We start from the raw sequence: 26449 nt of genomic DNA, 5'->3' as shown, positions 1-26449 counted from the left end.
TATGACTTAATTTCTACTAACGTCGTCGAGTGAAAACGTCCTTGTTAAGATCTCTACTCTTAACACCTTGACTCCGATTGCTTCATCTTATACTATATTATTTCATTTTTAGTATAATTATGAAACAGAGCTGCTAGAAGATATTTTTTCCGGACAAATTCCGCGATTTAGTTTTTTACAATTGCGTTGGCCGGCTAAAATTTATGATAAGGGTACTTCAAAATTAAATTTTAAAAACTGTCAGAAAAAAATGGAATTTTTACACAGGAACCTACAAATATACTCGTATAAATAGTTTTTTTTTTGCCTTTTATGTTCGCGGATTTGGCCGTTTTTTCGGCTATCTTGCAACCCAGAATTATGTACCACTACGTCCTAGAGAAATAGACTTCGTGGTACGCATATGTACCTCTTCGGAGTCAACGTGTTAAACCTCTACTCTTGCACGCCCTAATTTCTGCGCAACTCTGCTCCCGCGTACCTCTGGTCCTGCGAAACTCTGCTACTGCGTAGTTCTGATCCTGCGCAACCCTGCTCTTGCGTACCTCTGATCCTGCGCAACTCTGCTCCTGCGTACCTCTGATCCTGCGCAACTCTGCTCCTGCGTACCTCTGATCCTGCGCAACCCTGCTCCTGCGTACCTCTGATCCTGCGCAACCCTGCTCCTGCGTACCTCTGGTTCTACATACTATTACTTTCGACGACCTCATATCTTGTACGCACCTCATATCTCACTTAATTGTCCGTACTTGCTGTATACCTTTAACAGTTCATGTCCCAGCTGACCTGGAAGTTATGTGTCTGACCTGACCTGGTTCTTGGTCTAGATTTTGACTGAGCCAAATTCCTGGCATAACTCGTTATGATTCTGATTCCGGTTCCTTCTTCCGTCGTTACTTGGGTCCAATTTCCGACTTAAAACGAGTCGCTGCTCTCATTACTTTACTTTATTCTGTCGCTCATTTTGCGCGTTCGTATTAGCAACATAAGGCAGATTATCTTCTTAAGCGGTTTTACTTTCCTCGTTGAATTACAAAAAGTATTTGTTCTGTATTTTAAATACCTAGAGTCCGTTTTAGCCATTGTCATACCCAGGCTTAAATTGCAGCCACTGCTGAATCTGTGCTGCTACCCTAACTGTGCGTTCTGATTGCCATCCCAACGCTGTCTGCCCTATCGTGGACACAAGGTTCTATTAACATCCTCTTGTGTATACATGGTCCTATTTACATCTTCAAGCGTATCCTACTTACTGCCATCTCTGCGTCCTTGTCTGCAACGGAGCGGATCCCGTTTGATTGCTGTGAATACATTGAGTCCTGCAAGGTCCCGTTATCCTTGGGATTTGTTATCATTTTCCGCAGAGTGATAACAAGCGTGCATTGTCGGAGCTTGAGCGACGCAACGAGACAATACGCGTGCCAACGTTGTCTTTAGAACCCTTCTAAACAATGCAATGCATAGTTGCATACGCATAAACAATAAAATGCATGCGCATACTTCAAAAAGTGTGATGTCCATGCTATGGTTGAGATGCGCGTATAATATTTTATTCGGTTTTGTAGAGTCAGTTTTTGTTGTTTCATTGTAACTGTCGCGTTCATAAGGATGGAATAAAAGGCAGCAATTAAAAGCGTGGAGATGATCAACACGAAGCATATATTCTTTGGGAGGTAAGGCATGGTGATGCATGGTGGTTGATGCTTCAGTTGAAGAATTTGGAATTACCTTTATATGTTTTGTGATAGAATAATATGCTCGTTTGGAAGCTAAGTCTAATTTTGTACCTGGGGTATCTTTTTATTTATTAATTTCAAGTTACAAATTTAGCATACAAATTTCTCCTATTTCTCCATTCATTTCATTTCCAGACTGAATTCATGATAAATCAACTATAAATTTAAATAAATTCTACGTTTTCAGTGCACTATTTAAAAAAAGTCACTTCTGCCTCGACTTATTCTGGCTCCCAGAAATGATGGTTCAGAAAATAGATTTATTTTTGTATGTTAATTATGAAGCAATTTCATTCATTCTTTCTATACGAAATATTTCATTTTAGCTTCATCAACGCCATATCTGGGGTGCGAGTGAGTGATGGAAGCCACTGGCAGTGGTGCAGTGAATAAGTGATTGAAAATATCTTATCATTATGTTTCTTACCCTACCACATGAAAATTACTTATAGTGATGTATCGCCAACATCACGAATTTAATTTGGACCATTGCAGCATGAATATTGCTCTAAGATAATTTTAAATGCCGGTCTGAGGTCTTACTACCTACAATTTTGACCCTTACTTACCTAGTATCATTCCATCATCATTGAAAATCACTTGGGCTACATTACAGTTCAGAGTATATGAATTTGAGTTTTATTCCAGCATTTTCGTCGCATTACACCAGATTTACTTGGCGCTGACCGCTTGCCCACTACTCTGAATTCTACTTTATTTTTCTTTGACACTCAATTGATATTCTCGTGCGCATAATTAACTGCTGTGCAATAATTGTATCGAATAATACGCTGCATGAAATCGATGTCGCGTGAGCTGCAGCGCTGCAGTTGGTAACGCCAGTGAAGTTCCTGCCATTGAAGGCAGACGCCAGCGCTGCAGTTGGCAACGCCAGTGAAGTTCCAGCCATTGAAGGCAGACGCCAGCGCTGCAGTTGGCAACGCCAGTGAATTTCCAGCCATTGAAGGCAGACGCTCACGCCCACCGCCATGACTCAATGCTCGACTGCAGTCCAAGAATCAAGGGTTCTTGTGTTAGGAATGCACCGTTACCATATTAGTGCTAGTTGTGCTGAAGCTTCTTGCTCTTGAGAATGTTCGGAAATTTTTGGCTATCGATACAACAGGAAATTTTTTGGCATGTATGTTCTAACCTGACACAGCTACAGCCAATTATTCGCTCGCATAACATTTATCTTTCGAATTAAATAGTCATTCACTTGATTTCCTAGCTACAGTACAAACAAGATGTTCAGATAAGCCATAAGCAGATGTATGCGCTTCCTCCATTTCCTTGCCGCTACCCTCATGTGGATAACAGGCGAGAAAACAGCTTCGGAAAGGTCTGCAAATTATTTTAAATAATTAATTCCTTTACAAATTTGACAAAAATTTCCTTTCTTATTAATTCTTTGATTGTTATATTCTAAACTCGTCTAATATTTTTTGTTGAGTTATTTCTGTTTTTTTTTTGCAGCGTTTATTACTGTGAGTGTCCCGAGACTGAGATTGATTGATTGGTTCTAGATTGATTTGCGATCCAGCTTTATTCCTAACAAACCGTAGGGCGTGGCTTGCATGAAACACGTGTCTGTCATTCAATGCACGTGCCTGATTTTTAAGAATAAATTTTATTGCCTTGCATGATTTGTTTTCAATGATTTTTCCGTATCTCAGTCCCTTAATTGCTGGCAATCAGACACTTCCTGGACGTCAAACTCGGAAAAAAACTCTAAGACCCACGCACACCAAAGGGCAAAACGTTGACCTTTCGGAAATAAAATTTAATGCGATCAATTTATTTTTGCCTACAACCAAAAATTCGCTTGATATCCTTGACTTGTATCAGATCGTCCTTTTAACTTATTTCGAAATTAATCAGCGAGTTTGTAACCCGAGGTGTTTTATAACGTTCTACTTCACTGTATGATTTTAAAGTTTACAATCACGATTTATTTCACCATTGCATTGTGGCAACCGACCACTGCTTCGATCAATGATCGATGGTAGATCAGCGCGTGGGAGTTCGGTGTTTCGGCGACGCCCTTGTCGAGCTCCAGCCCACGATCAACATCGCTGCTTCACCTTTCGTCATCGTCGGTCGCGCTATGGAAACTTGAGCCAAAGCTATATGGCTTATTTCGTTACCTTATGCAATTAAAGAAGCAGTTTTTATGTTACATTTTTCAGATAAGGCTATCTTTTAGGTTTCCCCTCCGGCACTTTATGAGACAAAATTGACTTCTATTTTAGCAATTTTACTGCATTATCATTGTGTCTAGACAGCTGCATTAATATTTCATGGGCCATTCCTTCAATAATTGGAAATTTAGTTAGTCACAATCTTCGCAATTTAATAATTCATAAAGTAATTTCTATCTACCTTCAAGGTTAATTAACCTGATTACGTTAACTAATGTCGTAACTAAACTAATAAACTTGTCGCTCGTCTTAACCTTGTAAGATTTTGCGGCTGAATTTGGGCTTGCGCAAGAGTTCGTAATGTGCCGGCTGCTTGCGCGCGCAGTGCGGTGCACTCGTGCATTGTAGGCAACTCACAACGGCGCGCCGATTTTTATTATAGACGAAATTTGTTAAATTTTTATTGTATTTAAAATCGTGCTGCCTTTTTGTAGACACTTATGTGTGGTTTACTTATTGAGTTTTTTGCCTTTACAAAACTGCTTTTACATACTGCTTCTATCTACAATACTGCTTTTTTTGTTAACACTTATTTTTTTATTTAATATTTTTTAAGTTATACAGGCCTAGGGCGGTTTACTATCAGAAACTTTACATTTTAAGATTTGAACGAAGTTGATTCCTGAGGTATGGGATGTATTCCTGAGGATTGAGGTATTGGATAAATATCCTGTATAGTCTCGATTAGGTGATGACGGAACATTTTTCATACATTGCCAAATGAGAAAATGAATCATAATCGCAGCAGAACCGACGCTGAAACAAGTTATTTTTAAAATTTTGACTGACTTTCTAACGAGTTGGATATGAACAAGAATTGACCAGCGAATGAGTGTGACTCTAGCTAAACTCATTATTTGCATTGAGTTAATTTATTTTATGTAAATTATGTTTGGAATATTTCTAACAACTAGTATCACAATTCACTAAAACCTAAAAAATTTTTGGGAAAAAAATCTAAGTATTACGCGTATAAATTACTTTTCGTAATTATAAACATCGTTATTGCGTATATTGTGTATAAAAAAAGGTGAATTTTTACTTGATTTTCCGACTTGGAACAGCAGCGATGTAATATGAATATTCGCTTCAAAAATGTTGCTGCTTCTATGGTTGATCACGAACAATTATTACATCAGATTTATGTTGTCCCAAATAGTAAATATTGTCACAAATATGTTTCATTCATGGACGATCAAACACGCTGATATGTTCCATATGTGTTACAGCAAATGTTGAATCAGTCAAGGATGATTTGACATTCATGTTGTACCATTCATGTTGTACCATTCATGTTGTACCATTCATGTTGTACCATTCATGTTGTACCATTCATGTTGTACCATCCATGTTGCACCAAATGTCCCCCCACCCATGTATGATCGTCCTATCTCTTGGCTGCTGAAGTAGAGGCCAGGGAAGCAGGAGTACAGACGCCGGGTCGTCTTCTGCGTTACATCGCGTAGATGGCGGCTCTAATTGTGAACCGATACTGTGGTCACATATGTGTAGAGTAAGAGATAACATTTATCCAATGTTTATATTCAGTCATAATAAAATTAATAATAATTTAAAGTCAGCGTAATACTGTCAGTGAATTCTTTTATGTCATTCAAATTACTCGCTGCATTGCCAGCTTCTCTTTTCACTATATAAGCTCACGTTATATGTGTACATCATGACTTGTGTTCTTCACGTTATTTCTTCACTTAACGTGTTGCGTTGTTCATGTTACGTGTTCGCATAACACGTTGTTATGTTCGCGTTAGGTATTCGCATAACGTGCAACGTTGTTCCCGTTACGTATTGTTATGTTCGCGTTGTTACACTACGTTGTTATGTTTGCGTTGTTACGCTACGTTGTTATGTTCGCGTTAAGTATTCGCATAACGTACAACGTTGTTAACGTCAAGCGTTCTCACGCCTAAAAAACATGGACTGAACAATGGAGTTGTGCGCCGCCATGAGGTAAGCTCGGCAGAAACAGCTGCAAAAGTGAGAGCTTCACGTACTTCGTTTATCTTTTCTAAGCAAGGCACGCGGGAGCTTTCTTTTGTAATGAAGTACGTGATGAATGACTGCTAACCTGCAGCGTTAGTCTCATGACTACCATGCGTGACTGGACGGATTTGCCGCATGACTTGTTTTGATTATGATGCTTTTTGTCTGCATGATGACTAGGCGAGTTGTCTTGACCGATGTCTGCATGGGCCAATTAGCTGTATTAACGAGTGTATCATTGTCTTGATGGTGTCTATTTGACGAGTTTCCAAGAGGCATCTTTTGACAAATGTCTTTGCCTATAAGAAGACCAACAAGGTGCGCGGTTCCAGAGGCATTGTTCCTGAGCTTCCAACCACAGCGGGGTTTGTTGATCGGGTCTTCACCAAGTTAGTTTAAAAAAAGAATTTTCGTCGGAGTATTATTGAAGACTTGTTCCCACAAGCATTTATTCAAATACACAGTTTATTTAGAGCGCAGTTGAATAATAGGATGAAAATAACATACGGGACACGCATCTGAATAGGCAGGAGGCTAAGTAACCCGTCGCACACACTACCACCTTCGAGGTAACCTTCGGTTTTGACACTATACATTATGGAAAACCCGCTATTTTGTTAGAAATAGTCCTTACACTTGTACTCATCTTCACTGTTTCTCTCTTGCGTGTGGCTGACGTATCGCGTAAGCGAACTTTTAATGAACTATAATGTCTTCGCATTTATCATTGTTCATCCATAAATTCTATGTCTCACTGAAATGCCAACGCCTCTGCTTTCTTGACATCTTCAGGGCACTTGAGGCCATCCAGAACTTGCAGCTGATGATTAGCGTTTATGTTTGCTTTCACTTGAGAGTGAGAAATTATTGTTCATTTGTGTGAAAAATAACTACTTATTTTATGGCTATTTTATTTATTTTAATTGATAAGATGCTGTTACTAATTGAATTGGTAATGGGAATTTTGCAGGTAAACACGACTGTTTTACTATCTAATGAACTAATTACGATGTTTGAAGGCTTAGTCGCATTTACATTTATTGAAATTGTTACCAATAATTGCTATCTTATTTCCTTAGAATGTAAAACGAAATATTTTATAACTGGACTTGATAATTTGCGGAAAACTAATATTCTTCAAACTGTTTACAAACACTCAAAGTTGCCAGAAGTGTTGGTCAAGATTCCGTAAGCGATAGCTGTCCTTGCCTGCGTTCTGTGGAGCAAATATCAAGGACTTAGCTTTATGGTCAAACCCTGTTTATCCTGCATAACTGAGCTTGCTGCCACTGTAACAGTTCCAACGCTAACCTTGCTATGGTGATAATCGTTAAGTTTGTGGTAAACATATGCCTCATCATCAGGATATCATCTCATTCTCAGCTGAATTGTTACAGCCGAAAGCATTCATTTCCGACTTACGAGATAGTTTGTATTTAAGGGGAACTATTTCACTTACCGTCAAATTACTGAAAAGATTTTTCTCGCTGGAAACTCTTCGAGAAAATTAATTAATCCAGTGGTTAAGGCTTTTTGATAAAAATGGATACCATGTAGTTTTACCCTTGAATTCATTCTGAGAAAAATATATCAAGACTATACATTGAGATTCCCGTGATGATGATTTCTTTGTTAAACTAAATTAATACTTTGACATTTAGCGTTCTACTAAAACTATAAACATTAGTTAATAATTCTTTCACTTTTGATACTCTCCTTGCAGTTAGTTTAATAGTTTTCACTGAATTGCGAACCAATTAATACCTTTAGAAAACTATTGTCTTAAAATATACAATGACCAGCCGACAGAGATTCGCATAGCGATTATTCATTAACTTTCTATCAACTGACACTGATATTCTTCTGATGGATTGTTTCACTATAGAAAAATAGAGGCATAAAAGCTTGAATTTTAATCCAAGATGCATTCAGAAAAAAAACATTCTGGTCTTGTGAAAGGGTTTTTACGGTCTATGAGATAAAGTTTCAACCATTTTAAATTTCAATGTCATCTTGTCTTGAAAATTGTTGCCCTGCAGCTCTGTATCCTGCTATTGCAAACATGCAATTATTCGTTCTGCCCCAACCAACTCTGCAGCACATCATTCTCTCTAATATAACTCAGCTGTAATTCATTATTTCTAATGTAACTCAGGCAGATGATAACTTTCTAATGATACTCTATGCAAACCGGTCCTCGCATCCGGATATATTCATTCTCTCTAATGTAACTCAGCTGCAATTCATTATTTCTTATGTACCTCAGTTGTAATTCATTATTTCTAATGTAACTCGGCTACTCGTCGTGCTCTCTAATGTAGCTCCTCAAGGCATCGTTCTCTGTAATGTAACTCCACAGGAATTTCATACCTCGCTGCTCTACTCTATTCTGTATAAAATAACCCTGCTGCACTGCATTCAGTTGATATTATCCCTTTGCACATTGTTTTGTCCAAGATAACCCTGCTCACCTTCTAGTGTTCAGATTGCATGTGTCCAGGAACTAGGTAAGGCCACCCATGCGATGGATAAGGCAAAAACTGGATACACTTTTATAGACGTTACTGATCTATTGTTGCAGTGGAGGTGATATTTTGATCACGTGAACCTATATAATCTAAACGAACGAAATACAAATCCTATATGGCTTTACGTTATGCAATTTAATGTCGCAACCATAATGCTGAAAACCTAGTTGAGTTACTGCTTGCCGTGTAAATTCAACAATTTCAATATTTTCGGATGCGAATCGGAAGTTATTGAGGTGCAGCTCATATATGAAAAAATATCTAATTTTAGAAATAGATGAGATTCATATCAATTATACATTCCAGTGAATTTGTACGTGTTTTTGTTTCTGTGTTTGTTTACGAGTTTAAAGCGTAGGCTCATATTACTGGCCATTGCTCGTCTGGTCGATTGAATGTGAACAAAACCCACCGCATCGGAACGTTAACTAAAATTGATTTTTTTTGGTAGAATCACAAGACATTACTAAGACGGTGCTGAATTTGAAGAGTAAAATTTTATAAGATCTCAGAACGACCTGAACTAAATTAAAGAGACAAACGTAGTAATATCATTCACAGCTATGTGTGAACAATACTTTTTAGTGCATTTTCTCATTTATGACAAAATGCACTATTGTGCTCGCCATATCCGTCTGTCCGTCTGCCTGTCCGTCCGTGACTTCATGTTTTCGTGGACGAGAAAATGCGCTCTCTGTCACTCACTGCACTGAGTACTGAGTACTGAGTTATATTTTTTGATCAATGATGGAGGTAAAAAACTCACATGGACTACATGTTCCATTTGGCAAGGAATGTATAAACGACGGGTTTGCCTTCTAATCCACTTCAAATCCAATAAATTTTATCAATAACAGTAAAGAAAATCTTCCAGCAATTTTAGTGAAAGTCTTTATTTCGTTCTGTATTACTGCGCCAAAGAACAGTTGAATATATCTACCATTTATTTTTATAATCGCTTTCACATATATAAATTGCGAGCTTGATCGTTCATATCTCGATCGCATGGTAACGGATTTTGCCTTCGTCGCCGGCAACGGTGAATTTTTGCGGAATATGCCAAGGCTTTGCCTCCGTTCTTGTGGCAATAAAGGTTCCCTGGCGACAATTGATGTCGTCGCGTCCACTGCTAGAAGTCCTTGTAAATGGAGACACATTTTCAGGCTTAGATGAAGTTTTTTTCCAGTTTTTGAAGCCATGAATTCCTGAGGCATGGGTTCGAGAAATTAACTTTTCTAAAAAAGTTGTAGGCCTGCCGACAAGTTTTTAAAAAAACCATGGCATTTGAGTGACTGTGACCATGAGTCACTATTACCTCATTTTGATAGATGAACTTGTTTTTCTTCCTTAAATATAATCCATGCTTGGATGAATCAGGAACATTTAAAACAATTAATCATATTCATTGCGAAATAATTTAATATCAAACACGCAGACAAAAATGACGATTTTTTAAAATGAAATGAAAATTGCAGAACTTGACTCATTCAAGTGCAAAAATACGATAATTGTTATTATGCTCGCGACATTTTTTATTTGTTCATAGATATTGCTATATATTTAAGAAAACATAACTTAAAATATGTTTTCAGCGATCACCTGACTTTCATTACCCGTATAAAATCAACTTGCGTGTAAATCAAATATGATGAGTTCCAGTTGCTCTAGTAGGTACTCGTGAATGAAGATTACAGATATACCGGTAGTTTAAATTGTAGTTATTGTTTAAGTGATTTCATCGCCTTCTCATCAGTATTATTAACAGTTATTTTAATCAGTTTTGAATTCCAAGAGTTGGCTTAACTGTGTTCATAATTGTCGTTGTTTTTACGGAGATGCGAACAGCAGCTGCATCCCAGCAGCTCCTTATAACAGTAGTTTTAATAGCATTTGTTTATGAACTGGTTCGCTGTATAAGCTGTTGGCTTGAGCCGCTGCACTAAAATGGATGCTCGAATTAGCTTGCCGTGCAACAGCCTCTGGCGATGCACTCCAGAATTTAATACTTATTTATCTTGGCTGCCTTGGCCTGAAAACATGCATAAATTTGGATGGGAAGAGTAATCAATTTATTTATTCCAATAAATGAGAAATTTACATGTGGCTTGCATGCTTAATTGTTATTTGAATGATCTGCTTGAACTGTTTTAGTAACGTTTCATTTTCAAAAGGTGGGCCATATAGGCATCATTCACATCGACATTTATTTCTCGTGTAGGAAGATGATTATAATCAATTGTAAATGAGGAATTTTTTTACCACCGCACTTCCTTTTTTTAAAGCAAAATTGCACTACCTGCTAGGAGTTTTGATCCTGATTATTTCTTAGTGGTTAAAAATATTTTCCAAATGTTATTGTAAAATTGAAGCATGAAAATTATAGACTTATATACATGACTTTCATGAAGGCTAAATTTTCTAATTTACTGAACAAATTATCTACTATAATTCTACAGTTACAGAATAATAAACGTTTAATTTTGTATAAAACGTTTGCATAAATTCCTCACTCAAATCCAGCAGAAAAATTCATAAAAGTGTAGAAGATACAAAAAATTCAATTCTGGTGCCACGGTAAATTTTAAGGCTCAGTGTGGCTAAAATTACCGCTAGGAGCGATGGAAAACGTCCGTTGTTCGATCGATGTCTTCAGGCACATAAAACAGGCTGGAATATCCATAAAAAAACTCTGTTATGTTCAGTTTTTAAGAGTTTGAACTTTACTGGAGCGCCAGTGACAGTTCGATGCTTGATTTACGTGCGTTTTTTAGTCTCTACGATGAATTTTTTCAAGCAAATCTTTTTATGAATTGAGTTTGGCTGCAGAGTTTACCTGGTCATTCACATTATTTGAATATTTTTTTCGAGACGAGTTTTTCCTCCTCGAACTTTCAATTAATCATTTTATTTTTTATTTTTATCAGGCAAATAGGATGATTCTGTCTACCATTATTTTGTTTCTTGAATATTTTCCATATTTTTGATACATTTCTAAAATATAATATTTATATGGGCATATTGTAATATCGATAATTTCATGTTCGGTTCTGTTCATATACTTCCTTTAAAAATGGTTCTTCGGTTAATATGATAAACAATTGTGACAGAATTAGAAAATTAAACTGCAGATTTATATATTTTATTAGTAGATTTATATTGGCTTGAAAATAACGGATGTTGAAGAACTATTTAGTGAAAAATATCAGCTGAGAAAATATATAATAGTGTCGCGTTCTAAACATTCTGCTGGACATCTCTTAATTCATTGGATCGTTTATTAAATGGAGCACATATCAATAATATTGTATTTTATGCCTAATTTTTTTTCTTAGTGATAGGATTATGAAACAAATGAATGAAAATAAACACAAGTAAAACTCATAAAAAAATTCCTAGAGTTTATTTTTTGCATAATTGTGTCTGTGATTATTTGTTGGCGATTATTAATGCCTACCTCCTGCATCAAATTAATTTAAAATTGCTTTATTAATTACTGGTTGTAATAAATACTCATATTATTGCAGGTGCCAGGAGGAGACTTCAAGATGGCCACCATCTCAGGACTATCGCTGCTGCTGCTGCTGCTCGTAGCAGGTCAGAACTCAACATTAAATTCCTTCACCTATATCAATTGATTATATATACTACCGCCTGCTTAAAGTTCTATACAACCTGTACCTCCATACCTAACTCTTACTCAATTTCTAAACTTTTCTCTGTTCTTTTAATATTAGCACCCAACTTCCCTCTTAGGAAACGATTCTTCCAGTTACTTATTTCCTACTTCCCTCGTAGCTACATTCCATCTAATCCTGAATTCCCTTCAACCGATAATTCAGTCCTACCTATACTTCATGACACCTCATTTTTTCCTACTCGTACTTCTTGCTTTCTATACTCGACTTCTTACTGCAGCACCCCGCAGCATAAGGTTGAAGTTGTACGTCTGGGTGCGGTACAACATTATAGTTCAGCGCTACACCCAGCAGCATAAGGTTGAAGTTATACGTCTGGGTGCAGTACAACATTATAGTTCAGCGCTACACCCAGCATCAGCAGCATAAGGTTGAAGTTGTACGTCTGGCTGCAGTACAACATTATAGTTCAGCGCTACACCCAGCAGCATAAGGTTGAAGTTGTACGTCTGGGTGCAGTAGAACATTATAGTTCAGATCCCCCGCCGTCCCAACTTTCTCTCTCTCTCACCCTCTGAATTGCTGACCTTTAGATCTTGACATCCTCAGCCACCTTCAGCAGCTTTTTAAGACATATACTTATTACAGAATAAATATATAACATGTTCGTAATGTTATAAAAGTTGTTCAACACAGGAACAACATCGATATATTTCTTGTGTAGTCACCCGAAGCTCTTAATTTTGAACTTTGTGTTCAGAATGAAATTTAGAGGATAATGTGCTCATTCAGAAGTGAATAAATGAGTTATATTTTAAATTATGATTATGGGTCTTGATAATATAATTTAAACATACTAAATAGATAAGTAGAAAGTTAAAATTAATTTTACATACCACAGAAAAGCTTATATAAACAAATTTTTCATTCACTCGATTATTGAATTTTTCGTTCAGAGGAATGCCAAGGCTGCGTACCTACACGATTAAGATCTTTATTTCACGCTGATTGATAAATCGTAAAATTATCCAAACGATTTGTGGATCGACGATAATATATAGGATTTAGATGAACTTGGAAAAAATATCAGTTAATGAATCAGAAATAATATTCAATACCAACACTAGATTTACACGTTACTCAGCCCCAAGCTTGGTTAACCTAATGAATCATTCCCATGGTTAAGACTTTTGAAAAACTTCAGAATGAAATCATGAAGACTTTTATTAGTTACATAAATATTTTGTGAGTTGCTTCTACACACAGCGTTGAATGAGAACACAGCGCTAATACATCACACAGGCTGCCCTGGATGGACACACAGAGCTACTACACCATGCACACAGGCTTCACAAAGCGGCCGTTCCTCCTGATTGTGTATGCGGCAGTGCAAGCAAACGTCGTGCGCGCATCTGAATAATTTTCTACGTGAATTCCCCTCAGAAGATCATCATCATACGGAGATTCTTAAAAAAATTAAATTTTGGGATACAGAATAATTCAAAAGTAACCTTGTACCTCCATCGAAATTTTTTATTGCCAATATGTCTCGATCTCTAATATTTGTCTATATCTAACACACCTTATTAATAACAAGTGCAAAATTGGTATACAATGAAAAAATTGCAAGAATCGTTCATGCATATGTCGAGTAATGTGAATGATCAATTAAAAATTAAAACTATTCAAATCAGCCATTGCATCTGTCACTATGCCTGACGACTACAGAAGTCGCTCCTATGGGCACCATCCAGAATAGAATTAATGTACTATGAACATCGTACTAATCTCAAGCGTTTTATTGAAGATTTTTCTATTCAGAACTTCAAGATTAAAATATAGGAAATGGTATAATGCGATTGTGTGACGGGACGCAAAAGGAATGTCAATTAAACAAATTTCAATTGGTTCATTTAATACACTGTAATCATTTGAAATGTCATGTTGTGAAAAAATGTAGGTATCAAATGTAAGAATAAGAGAAAACAAGATCGTCGGTTAACTGTACATTCACGGGAAAGTTCGGGAGCAGCAACATGCACCTTGCCCGTGCACCGGCCGGGCAAAATAACGGGAGTCGCAAAGCGGACCGTTGTACCGCGTAGCACTCAAACCGGGTGTGTTCCTTTGCTGCACAAGTGTTCCTTTACTGCACGAGTGTTCCTTTGCTGCACGAGCGTTCCTTTGCTGCACGAGTGTTCCTCTGGTGCACGAGTGTTCCTTTGCTGCACGAATGTTCCTTTGCTGCACGAGTGTTCCTTTGCTGCACGAGTGTTCCTTTACGGCACAAGTGTTCCTTTGCTGCACGAGTGTTCCTTTGCTGCACGAGTGTTCCTTTACTGCACGAGTGTTCCTTTACTGCACGAGTGTTCCTTTACTGCACGAGTGTTCCTTTACTGCATGAGTGTTCCTTTGGTGCGCGAGTGTTCCTTTGGTGTGCTAGTGTTCCTTTGGTGTGCTAGTGTTCCTTTGGTGGGCTAGTGTTCCTTTGGTGGGCTAGTGTTCCTTTGGTGTGCTAGTGTTCCTTTACTGCAAGAGTGTTCCTTTACTGCACGAGTGTTCCTTTACTGCACGAGTGTTCCTTTACTGCAAGAGTGTTCCTTTACTGTACGAGTGTTCCTTTACTGCATGAGTGTTCCTTTACTGCAAGAGTGTTCCTTTACTGTACGAGTGTTCCTTTACTGCATGAGTGTTCCTTTGGTGCGCGAGTGTTCCTTTGGTGTGCTAGTGTTCCTTTGGTGGGCTAGTGTTCACCACCAAACTTTGTTCCATTAAGGCAATACCGCTTTACGCCTGCAATCATTATTTCAATACTCCTTTAGACATTGTTGAAATAGTCCTATACAAAACGTAGCAATGCTCAAGTACACTTACACCTGCGCACCATGTGTAATATCCATGTATCAATTACTCCAATGAAAAACACACATTATTATATAACCCAAATAAACTTATACACCATGATCCATAATCCAATATACATGTAATCCTTGTTCCATCATAGCCATACAAATTGTTTCGTCACTCCATTACACCAACACTTTTTGTTTTATCTTCCAATTACGCCAACACTCATTGATCCATCGCTCCATTACACCCACACCCCTTATTCAATCACTCCATTACACCAAACCACTTTATTCTAGCACTCCATTACACCAACCACCTTATTCCATAACTCCATTACACCTACACCCTTATTCTATCACTCCATTACACCTACACCCCTTATTCTATCACTCTATTACACCAAACCTTTATTCCAACACTCCATTACACCAAACTCTTCTTCCATCACTCCATTAGACCAAGATATATTCCATCACTCAACACTCCTTGATCCACTAAAATGCACTGCAAATCGCAGCACCGAAGCAGAGGTGGCCGGGATCTCCGTAACTGTAAGCGATACCGGCGCTGGTGTTCCGCATTCTTCACCGCACCTCGAGTCGCCGAGGAGAAAAAGAAAGGAAGGGCACATGGCGTGCATGCCATCTTGCCTGTCATGGCGACCCATGAGGTCAACTAGCTCAACTAGTCCCATGGCTACAACCCACGATAACTCTGCAAAAAACTACAATTCAAGACAAGCAAACAAGAAGCTACCAATCAAGATAACACAACAACAGGCTACAACACAAAAAGTTACAACCCAATACAAGCTACAACCCAAGCAAACATTGCTTTTTCGTTGCAAATTTTACAAATGATGGGCTAATGTTTGTTGTAAGGTTAGAATAAAATGTAACGTGTTTAGACATTACAAGCGGATGAAGCGATACATAACGTTAAAAATTGCATGAAAATACCAATCATTCCCTTTTCGTTGCCAAGATTATTACTATTCCAGTGCATCTGCATATTCTCAATTTAAGGTACAGGAATCTGACATTTACATTTCACCGGTAATTGTCACAATTGGCAGCCTTGATGAGGAAAGTCAATATAAATTTATTAACTCAATTCCGGAAGACGTTGGAAAATAAGTAAAAGTCTTGGGCATTACAACACAATATGGAAATTTTATTTTATACTATATTGAATTCGTAAGGCTTGCGGGCGCCAAACAGTCTCGGCTAAGAGCAGGCGCCAAACAGTCCCAGCTAAGAGCAGGCGCCAAACAGTCCGGGCTAGGAGCAGGCGCCAATCAGTCCCAGCTAAGAGCAGGCGCCAAACAGTCCCAGCTAAGAGCAGGCGCCAAACAGTCCCAGCTAAGAACAGGCGCCAAACAGTCCCGGGTAGGAACAGGCGCCAAACAGTGATGAGGTGCAGGAAGAGGGAGGCAGCAGGTGCAGTAGTTGTAGGAGGGCCAGGAGAAGCAGAAGATGCAGGAGGGGTACAGGAGGTGCAGAATTATCCGCGGCCTTCAGAGGTCCTTCACCCTAGCAACCTCTGCCCTGCCTTGCCTCTCCCTCCCTTCTGCCTTGCCTACCCCCTTGCCCCCTGCCATCTTCCATCATGCAGTGTTCATGCCTCGTCATGAAGTGATCATGCCTCAGTATTCAGTGTTCATGCTTCATCATGCAGTATTCATGCCTCGTCATTTTCCTGTGATCTCGATTCCACAAAATTTCTCGCCTATCTATCGAGCTGAAATTTTTTCTCATGACCTTGAGCTAGAAAATAGAACCTTGTAGGTCATGATGCAGTGAAAAATATTTAATTTTTCCGAATTTTTTTCCTCTACTCATTCAGTTTCTCTTTCTTAATGAATGATGGCTTTTACTTTTGCGGCAAACGTGAAAAATAATTCTATTTGCGCCTATGCTATTCCTACCTGGAATGGTGAGTGAAAACACATAGAAATTGACCGGGAATATAACGAGCTGTCCTAGCTGGAGCAGATTTACCTCTAACTCTTGTCAGACTGCATAATCTTACTACGTTATAGTCCTACCGAGTTTAGGTACTATTTTGCCTTTACAATCCGACGTTATTGGCGTCCACTAACCTTCCGGCCATTAAACTGCCTTGCCATCCTCTTTAACGGTGAACGACCAATCATGCAGGATAAAGTAAGCATTTAAAGCGGCCAAATCATTATCCGTTGAAAATGCTATTGAGTTTCTAACGCTCGTGTGTGTCTTAAGCTGGACCGTGGATTGGACTCGCATGCCAACCTAAGTCATGGTGCTTATCTATATTTAAACGTCTTACAATTATGAGTCATTGAAAATGCCAGTCGGGACGAAAAAAACAAGTTTCATGACAAATTTTCGAATTGTTTTCAACGGTTGATGTTTTTTTGACAACCATGTAAAAGCTTTTTTTCATTCTCACGTGATAAATCAACGGTTGATAACAAAACTGACCTAGATAAAAATCGGCACAGAACGAACACAAGGTATGGGGATTTCTCCCACAATATATTAGTACACGATCTAGGGACAGTCACCTAAAAAGCACACAAAGCCCCGATCAAAGCTCTTTTTCACGACAATGTGATATTTCTACAATCTATTTTATTGCCGTTGTAGAATATAACGACTGGTAAACCCGACATATGCTGGTTAGAAATCTGCAGCACTCGGTCGGGCCGTCGGCCATGCGGAACTGTCGTGAGTCCTCGGGATGATTCGTAGGATTTTATTCGGTCGCACAGACGGCATGAGTCACGATATACTTTACGCTATTTGTGCCATGCGGGACAGGGAAAATGTAATTTTTCTGAAAATAAAATGTGGCATAATCTGTTGCAAGACATGGATATAATTTGGATCCAATCCATCAATGACATAATTAGATGCCCTTAATGGATTCGACGCTCATACGGAAAACTTAATTTTAATATTTACAGAATTTTTTCTTGATAATATTGCTAAGTAACTGGTCGATAGATGGCCGACATAAAAATTTTCGGGCATGATGTCAAGAGAAATGGATATCTTATTCCTTCAAAAGATCAAAAATCTGCTTTATCCTCCATAAGGAGATCTAGGATGGATCAGCAGGGGGATCTCTGACGAGCAATCCATCATTAACTGGGATCTTCACAGCTCAGTGAGACTGACTTGCAATGCCACGCCTGATTGCCTGCCTGTATATAATTGCCTGGCCTATAATTCTTGACCGCCGTATGACTGGTCGGCCAATAATTTGCCAATAGTTATCATTGCGGATGAAATCATTTGCAGATCATTTACACCCGGTGCGCATGGTCCAGCCAGTCAGCAAGAAGGTCCACAATGTACATAGTACTTGTACAAAAGTATCAGAAATAATCTTATGAAGACACAATTTTCTGTTCTCATTCCTGTTTCTTATTAGTTGTCTTTCATAATTTCATTTGAATGTTCACACAACTCGAAGATCATTTCACCAGATTTTACACGAATATTCGTCGAGAATCACTAGCAACACAGTGATCGGGCTAGTTATTGTTACGAATTAATATAGTATCGTCTTTATCTCTAATTGGTGTACTACAAAGTTTCCAACATCCCTACCACAAAAAAATGAATTGAGTTCTACACTAGTCCTTGACTAGAAATAAAAATCAACATTACTGGACTCCTCATAGGTTCACCTAACTCACTCCAAAAGTTTACTACTGCATGTACAACACTTCTTAATAGCAACTTAAACTGCAAAAATACTATTTCAACTCTGAAAAACGTCAACAACAAATGCGCGTCAACCTCTTCCAAACTACAGAAAAACGCGTCATCAGAGGATGACACGTGCGATGACGGCAAGGCTATCCACTTCGCTTCTGTCTTCCTTGTACTTTTTTGCTGACCGCGCATTTGGTGTGACCTGCAACCTGTCATTACGACCAGCACCTCATCATTACCTAGACCTGCCATCATCAGCACTACGGCCGCCTCTTCACCTCAGCATTAAGGCCATATGACCTCCTCAGCATTACGGCTGCCACTTCTCCTCAGCATTAAGGCCACCTCAGCAGTTCACTCATGCCTACGTACGGATCACTCTTGCCTACTTATAGCTCACTCCTGCCTACGTACGGATCACTCTTGCCTACTTATAGCTCACTCCTGCCTACGTACGGATCACTCTTGCCTACTTATAGCTCACTCCTGCCTACTTACGGATCTCCTGCCTACGTACGGATCACTCTTGCCTACTTATAGCTCACTCCTGCCTACTTACGGATCACTCTTGCCTACTTATAGCTCACTCCTGCCTACTTACGGATCACTCGTGCCTACATAAAGTTTACCCATGCCTTCATAATAGGGCTGATCATGATTACTAATAGGTACGATATAATGCATTCGCTTGAAAATTTCAGTTACCTTTCTATTCAAATTTAATGTATGAATTTTAATGTATTTAATGTAACTAAAACACTTTTGTTGAATCAGTTGCATGTGTTTTTCTCGCCATCTTCCTTTCTGCATTGATAAATATTGCAAGCATTCTGAAGTTTTTCTGAATTTCCATCACGGAAAACTTGATTTCATGACTGACCTACAAATAATACACTTTTTTGACCACCATATGGCGCCCCATCCTCGTTTTCCTCTCTTGTATTCCGGCAACCAGTTTCTTACATCCTAAGATCCCCTCTGCCCAGCGTACCGATGGCACCGCTTGTGGCAGGATGGAGTCAGACGTTCCACCGCCTGCTTCTTTGTGCTTCTAAACACCACAATAATACTAATGACTCACTTGATGCCCAATCAGATCCACCTTACTCCAATTAAATGCAGCATACTCAGCACCTTATTCCACCCAACCGTAGCATACTCAGCACCGTGTTCCACGCAACCTTAGCATACTCAGCTCCATGTTCCCCCCCCAACTGTAGTATACTCAGCACAATGTTCCAGGCAAATAAAGAATACTCATCATCATGTTTTATGCAACTGCAGTTTACGCGGCCCTCTGCTCCATATAAATTCACTTTGTGCCACTCCATTGAATTCATCCATGTCCATCATCCTTCATTCTGCTTCATTTCCATCACTACCCTAATATACCATATAATCCACCGTACGCAACTCTGCTAGCTCCTGGTCCACCACCATGTCCACTCCCGCCTTGAGCCATCAACTGCTCCAACTTGTCTTACTCTCTGATAAACATCCTTTAATAGACCTGCTCCACGATAATCTCCACTATGCTCCATTACTTGTTTCATCTTACTCTACATTTTGCACTAACGTGCTCTACCTGCTCTTCCCTGCTCCAATCTACTCCTCTTTTGCTCATCTGTCACATCACACAATTCGCTCGACTCCACCTTATGTTCCACCCTGCCTTGTCACTGGATCCAACAAACTCTTCACCATTTGTTCTCCTAGCTGCTCCATCGGCTTCTCCACCACCTGCTCCACCTGCTCCACCCTGCTCCAGTTGAACACACAGGACAGCTTTCTTCCCGCCAGCGAGCACCAGGCAGCGCAGCTGTCGCTTCCAATTTTCTCCTCTGAGGCCGCATTAGAAAATTTTCCTCTTGCGTCGCGTCCTTGCTTTCCTTTGAGAAAGAATCTGCCTAAGGAAATTTTCTGGAGATCACGAGTCTGCCTAGGGAAATTTTCTGGAGATCACGAGTCTGCCTAAGGAAATTTTCTGGAGATCACGAGTCTGCCTAAGGAAATTTTCTGGAGATCACGAGTCTGCATGTGCAAATTTCAAGGGATCACGAGTCTCCCAAAGTAAATTATCAATGGATTACATATTTGCCCAGGGAAATTGCCTGGGAGATCATGAGTCTGCCTGGGGAAATTGTTTTGGTGATCGCGAGTCTGTCTAGGCTTAGGGAAATTGCCAAGAGCATCACGAGCCGGCATCGGGACTGAATGATAAGCACGATGATGAATGATAATAATTGATGATGATGATGATCTACTGCACTCGGTATGATCAATAGAATTGATGATTCAGTTAGGTGGTGTTGGTCTGAAATAACAACATGGGCGATGATATAATTTCGTGTTCTGATCTGTTCAAATGTTCACTGCAGGCATACCGAACATTACTTTCCAATTGTCTGGACAAGAGATGATTATAAAATATCACAGCACGTAAATTGAAAAGAAAATTTGGGGCTTTGATTAATGTAATGATAAAGGCCATCGTTTATTTTTATGTTGAATTCGGCAATAAAAATGGAAAAAAGTTCCTCGCATAACATTTTTTAGGAACTCGTGACGCTATAAATTTGATTCAGACGTCTCAAGCACACATGTTTTAACCCAATTTTATGTACTATTCTGCACGAATTTTGACCATCATTTTCTTTAGCCTTATTCTCTACGTTTCAGTTCTTACACTCGCAGTAATCTCCATCTCCAAATTATATTCTTAACAAGAATTTTATTCTCTTCAGTCTTAAATTAATTTTGTTAATCACTGCATATGTTCATGCATTCATTCACTCCTACTTTTCCAACTCCCTACCACAATTCCTCCTATTTTTAGAAAATATTATTTCCCATTATCGGAGATCCAGCAGCTTAACCCCCAGCCAGCCTGCCTTATTTCACTGCTGGCAGTTCCTCATATTATCGCCTGCACATTTGTGTAAATTGGCCTCTTTTTACAACACTTCTCTTTAACTTCACTTCTTGTCTGTTTGTTTGTTTGTTTGTCTGTCTGTCTGTCTGCTACAAATCTTGTAATCGAAATTTAATACATTTCTATTTATCCTATCGATCTGAAATTTTGCACACTTGCGTAAAGTTGGAGTCAATGCATGAATCAATTGACAGCATAAATAATTTTGAACATTAATTTTTTTTCAATATAAAAAAATTTACAAAATAATTTTGTCAGCTACAAATCTTATAAATTATATTTGACACACTTCCACCTGTCCAATTGATCTGAAATTTTGCATACTTGTGTGAAGTCGGAGGCAATGCATGAATCAATTGACAGAATAAATAATTTTGAAAAAATTTTATGTATTAAAAAGTTTTGAAACTTAATTTTTTTTAATTTTCGAAAGTAAAATGAGAAATTCATTGTACATCTTTAACATTGGAGACACTGGATTCTTTAGAAGTGTTGTCTTTAAAAAGTAATTTTTGAACGTTTATTATCATTACAACACTTCTCTTCAACTTCACTTCTTGTTGTTTGTTTGTTTGTCAGCTACAAATCTTATAATCGATATTTAATACACTTGTACCTGTCCAATCGATCTGAAATTTTGCACACTTGTGTAAAGTTGGAGAAAATGCGTGAATAAATTGACAGAATGCATAATTTTGGAAATTTATAAAAATTTTATTTTAATTTAAAACAAATTTTAAAAATAATTTTGCCTGCTACATATGTTATAATCGATATTTAACACACTTCTACCTGACCAATCGATCCGAAATTTTGCACACTTGCGTGAAGTCGGAGACAATGCAAGAATCAATTGGCAGAATAAATAATTTGAAACTTTTTTAATTATATAAATGACATGTAAAATTAATTTTTGTAATATATGATAATAAAATTAGATATTCATTGTAGATGTGCAACATAGGAGACACTGGATTCTTTGGAAGTGATGTCTTTTAAAAGTAATTTTTGAACGCCTATTATTATGATATACTTAGCTGCAGATTTGTGTAAATTGTTTTCTTTTCGTGATGTTCCCACCTGCACATTCTGCTCCTCCAGAAAAAATTTGAAAATTGCCCTCCATTTTATGATGTTCCTGCCTGTAAGTTGCTCTCTTTGTATGATATTCCTACCTTTGAATTGCTCTCTTTGCATGATATTCATATATGTGAATTGCTTTCCATTCTATGATGTTCCTATTTGTAAATCGTTCTCTTTTTGTGATATTCCTACCTGTGCATGGCTTGCTTTTTCGATATTCCTACCTGTGAATTGCCGAGTTTAATGCTATTCCTACCTGAATGCATGACGATGGCAGTGAAGGTTGGAGCGGAAGTGTCTGAGCCTGAAGATCTTGGGCGGCGGCCGAGGGAAGAGAAAGGCGCCAGACATCGGCGCTAGGCTCGGTTGTCTGGGCCGTTTTTTGGTCGCGTTTTGGCAGGTTTTTCTGCAATTTATGGTCGCTGTCTATAGCTCCAAGAGTTTTGTGCTAACGTAACACCTGTGTGGGATTTTCAATAGATTTTTTATTTTGAATGTTTGTTAGTTGCTTAGTGACAACATACGGAGAGATTTGAATGGAGTTCGATCGGGTGTTCAGTTTTGCTTGCGTTAGTTTTTGCAATGAATTGTCGAATTTTTTGAAACTTCCTGTAGCTATTCATCGGACGCCAAATGAACTTATATTTGCCTATGTTCATTGAAATGATTCATTCTATACTGACAACTTCAGTTACATTTTTATTTGTTTCATTTCAGGTACGTGCCAAATATTTGGACAGCTCGATCACATGGCGAACGTAAGTAAAGTAATGTCAAACAATAACATTTTTATGTACAATCATGGCGTTATTATGTACAATCATGACGTTATTATGTACAATCATGGCGTTATTATGTACAATCATGGCGTTATTATGTACAATCATGACGTTATTATGTACAATCATGACGTTATTATGTACAATCATGACGTTATTATGTACAATCATGACGTTATTATGTACAATCATGGCGTTATCATGTACAATCATGACGTTATTATGTACAATCATGGCGTTATTATGTTTAATAATCGCATTTATGTACATTATGCATAACCAACATCACGATTTAACAACATTATTGTACTTTTTTTTTAAAGAAATTGTCGTCAATATTACATTTCAAGATTGAATGCCAAGGCGCACATGGTCACAATTTCAGCGATTATAAATTTAGAAACCTTTGCTCCGTATTAGTTTTTCACCACATCAACTACATAATAATAATATTATGCTTTTTTGTGAGTGTTTCCAGTCATTGCCTCACAATGCTTGTTTATAATTTTTACTCCGAACCTACTTTACTTTCCTACAATGCAATCTTCGTTTAGTTCTCTCATCCGTCGAGCATGGCCGCGTCAGATTTCTAATTTTATTAATTATTAATAATATTAATTAAATTAATATTAATTTTTCAACTTCTCTGAAATTGCTACAGATTGTGATTAATTATGACCAAAGTTTCTCGGCAGTCGGCTTATTCCTTTTAATTCACATATTTTCATGCACATTATTATAAATAAGATTTTTATAAGACGATCTCACTGACATCTCTTGACTAGTAGGTTGGTAATCAGATCACTTACAGAGCTTTAAAATATAAATGGCTAGTGAGAGACAAAAAAAAATTATTACCTCCGTTGATATTATTGCTCGCAGTATTCGTCAGTAACAGAAAATATCGGTACACAATTCAACGTTTTGTTTAGAAGAAACTAAAATGACATGATCCAGTCGAAAAATCTCTTCCCGTTTCAGGGCAAACGACACAACAAGCATTCAAGACCAGAATTTCGCACCCAATCTAAATAGTTATAATCAAAACAGAGACAAAAAATCATCAAACAACACGTAGCGTCCAATAGAAAATAGAGAAACTTTAAATGCAATCTTTGATTCATCGCTGGGCAGCCAAATATCCTATTATATCCCACAGGGCACCAGACTATGAAATTACGTTGATAAAAAATTGTTCCAACGATATCAACTTTTAATCAACCTTCTTCGTCCGTAACTTACCTGAAGAGATAACGTCATTAAAGTAGATGACGGCTAGCAAACAATCGCTTCTCGGCCTCCATCACAAATACTTAATTTTATTTACGGGTTTATCGTTACGATGTTCCTAACTAAATCTTCGCATCCCGCTAACCTTGACCGCACATAAGTCCATTCTAAGAAAAGGGAGATCTGGATTACCTTCAGGATAAGGCAGATTGTATTATGTCTATATTAAGTCTTCAAAATTTAACTAAGAAATTTCCGTCATGACTATCACGGCGCTTTCAGGGTAGGGAACATGCATGGGCACTTCATGACGCAGCTTTTACTCACTGTCCTCGTAGCTGTGATGCCATAGAGATGCGCTAATATACTTAGCGGTCAATTAAGAGTTTCATTTAGAAGTTAAACACAAAAAATAACATAAACATGTATGGTAATTAGATTCTTTTGGATTATCTCGGCAAATAAAAAGCCTGATTTTTATTTGAGTGAGAGTTGATTGAGGAAATTTCGTAAGAGTTAATGAAGCTTTTCAGAACACGAGTGTGATTACATTCGTGATTCACTGATAACACGAGTAGTTTATGCCTCAGCCCAATGCTCTTCATTTGATTACTTAACTAAAGTTATTCTAAGTTATGGCATCAATTATAAATAAGCGCGAATGATGCACATCAATCCTGACAAATGTACTCGCTGACTATGCATGTAAATTAATGTTTTATTTTTACACAATGATTTTTTTCTATTATTATTATTATTATTTTACACAATGATTTACACCAATCTGTATAAAGCTACTCACTTCCTGGTCGTTTGAATCTTTAGAAGAAACGTCGACATCCTGAGTAAAAAACTGGCCGACTTGAGAAGTTAAAATCCATGAAGGAAAAACATCTTGTCAGAAAATTCTTTAAACTGCAGATTTCCGCAAGTCAGGGGACTGAACTCGACTCAGTGGCTCTGAGATATTCATGTTTCACCAGATCCGCAGCTTTTTGTGAAGACCTATTACAAATATGAGAGAATTATTACAAATATGCCACATCATTATCTTCAGAGCTTTGTATACGTGAATTTGTTTGTGAAGAAGCTTTCTTTGCCTATGTACGGTCTAAGAAAATAATTGAAACCAAGCAGTTCACTTGAAAATTTTGTACATTTTTTTAACGAGCGAGAATGCAATTTAATTAAAAGAAATAAAAAAAATTAAAGCTGAAACTATCGGTTGAGAGTGGAAAAATTATAGACAATATTTTTCTTCGACTGGAAAAATTTAAATCTAAAATTTAAACTTAAACAAAACATTTAAATCTTCCAGGAGGCCCAGAACTGTTGAGATTTTGCCCGCAACGATTACGGACGATCAAACTATTTTGAACTTGGCTAAAAATTATCGTCAACGTTATTAAAATGATCTATTATAAAGATATTGCCTTAACATATCTCTTATTTTTAATGTAAATTCCTCCAGGCAGTGCAAGTACATGCAAAAAACTTTAAACATATCATATAATTTTTTAATTTTTCGTCAAGTTACTGCATGGTATCAGATTTTATAGGTTGCAGTGTGGAGCTGCAATAGGTATTAAAATTCCTTAAATATTCATTTCTTTAATGGATTAAATATTATTCCATTTAATTCGATTCCTCGAATGATGAAGAATTTTATAAAGTTTAATTGCAGTCATGAGCCGGAAAACCATGTTCCTAAATGCGAGCAACGCTGCTCTCTACAGTTCCGCCAGGTGCTTTGCTTTCAGTTACTCCTTC

The 26449-nt window shown here is 37.8% G+C and overlaps 1 protein-coding gene across 1 annotated transcript in view; it reads left to right on the top strand.

Moving 5' to 3' along the window:
- Positions 1–26449, top strand: part of LOC108672449 (mucin-17) — a 115159-nt gene that overhangs the window by 21841 nt on the left and 66869 nt on the right. The window contains exon 2 of the mRNA XM_018160112.2: positions 11991–12060. Within this exon, the coding sequence (XP_018015601.1) occupies positions 12012–12060 (49 nt within the window). The 5' untranslated portion in view covers positions 11991–12011. The remainder of the gene's footprint in view (positions 1–11990; positions 12061–26449) is intronic.

The sequence above is a fragment of the Hyalella azteca genome, unplaced genomic scaffold (genome assembly GCF_000764305.2).
Source record: "Hyalella azteca isolate HAZT.00-mixed unplaced genomic scaffold, Hazt_2.0.2 contig2151, whole genome shotgun sequence".
NCBI lineage: Eukaryota > Metazoa > Arthropoda > Malacostraca > Amphipoda > Hyalellidae > Hyalella > Hyalella azteca.
This window is presented reverse-complemented; position numbering and strand designations above follow the sequence as displayed.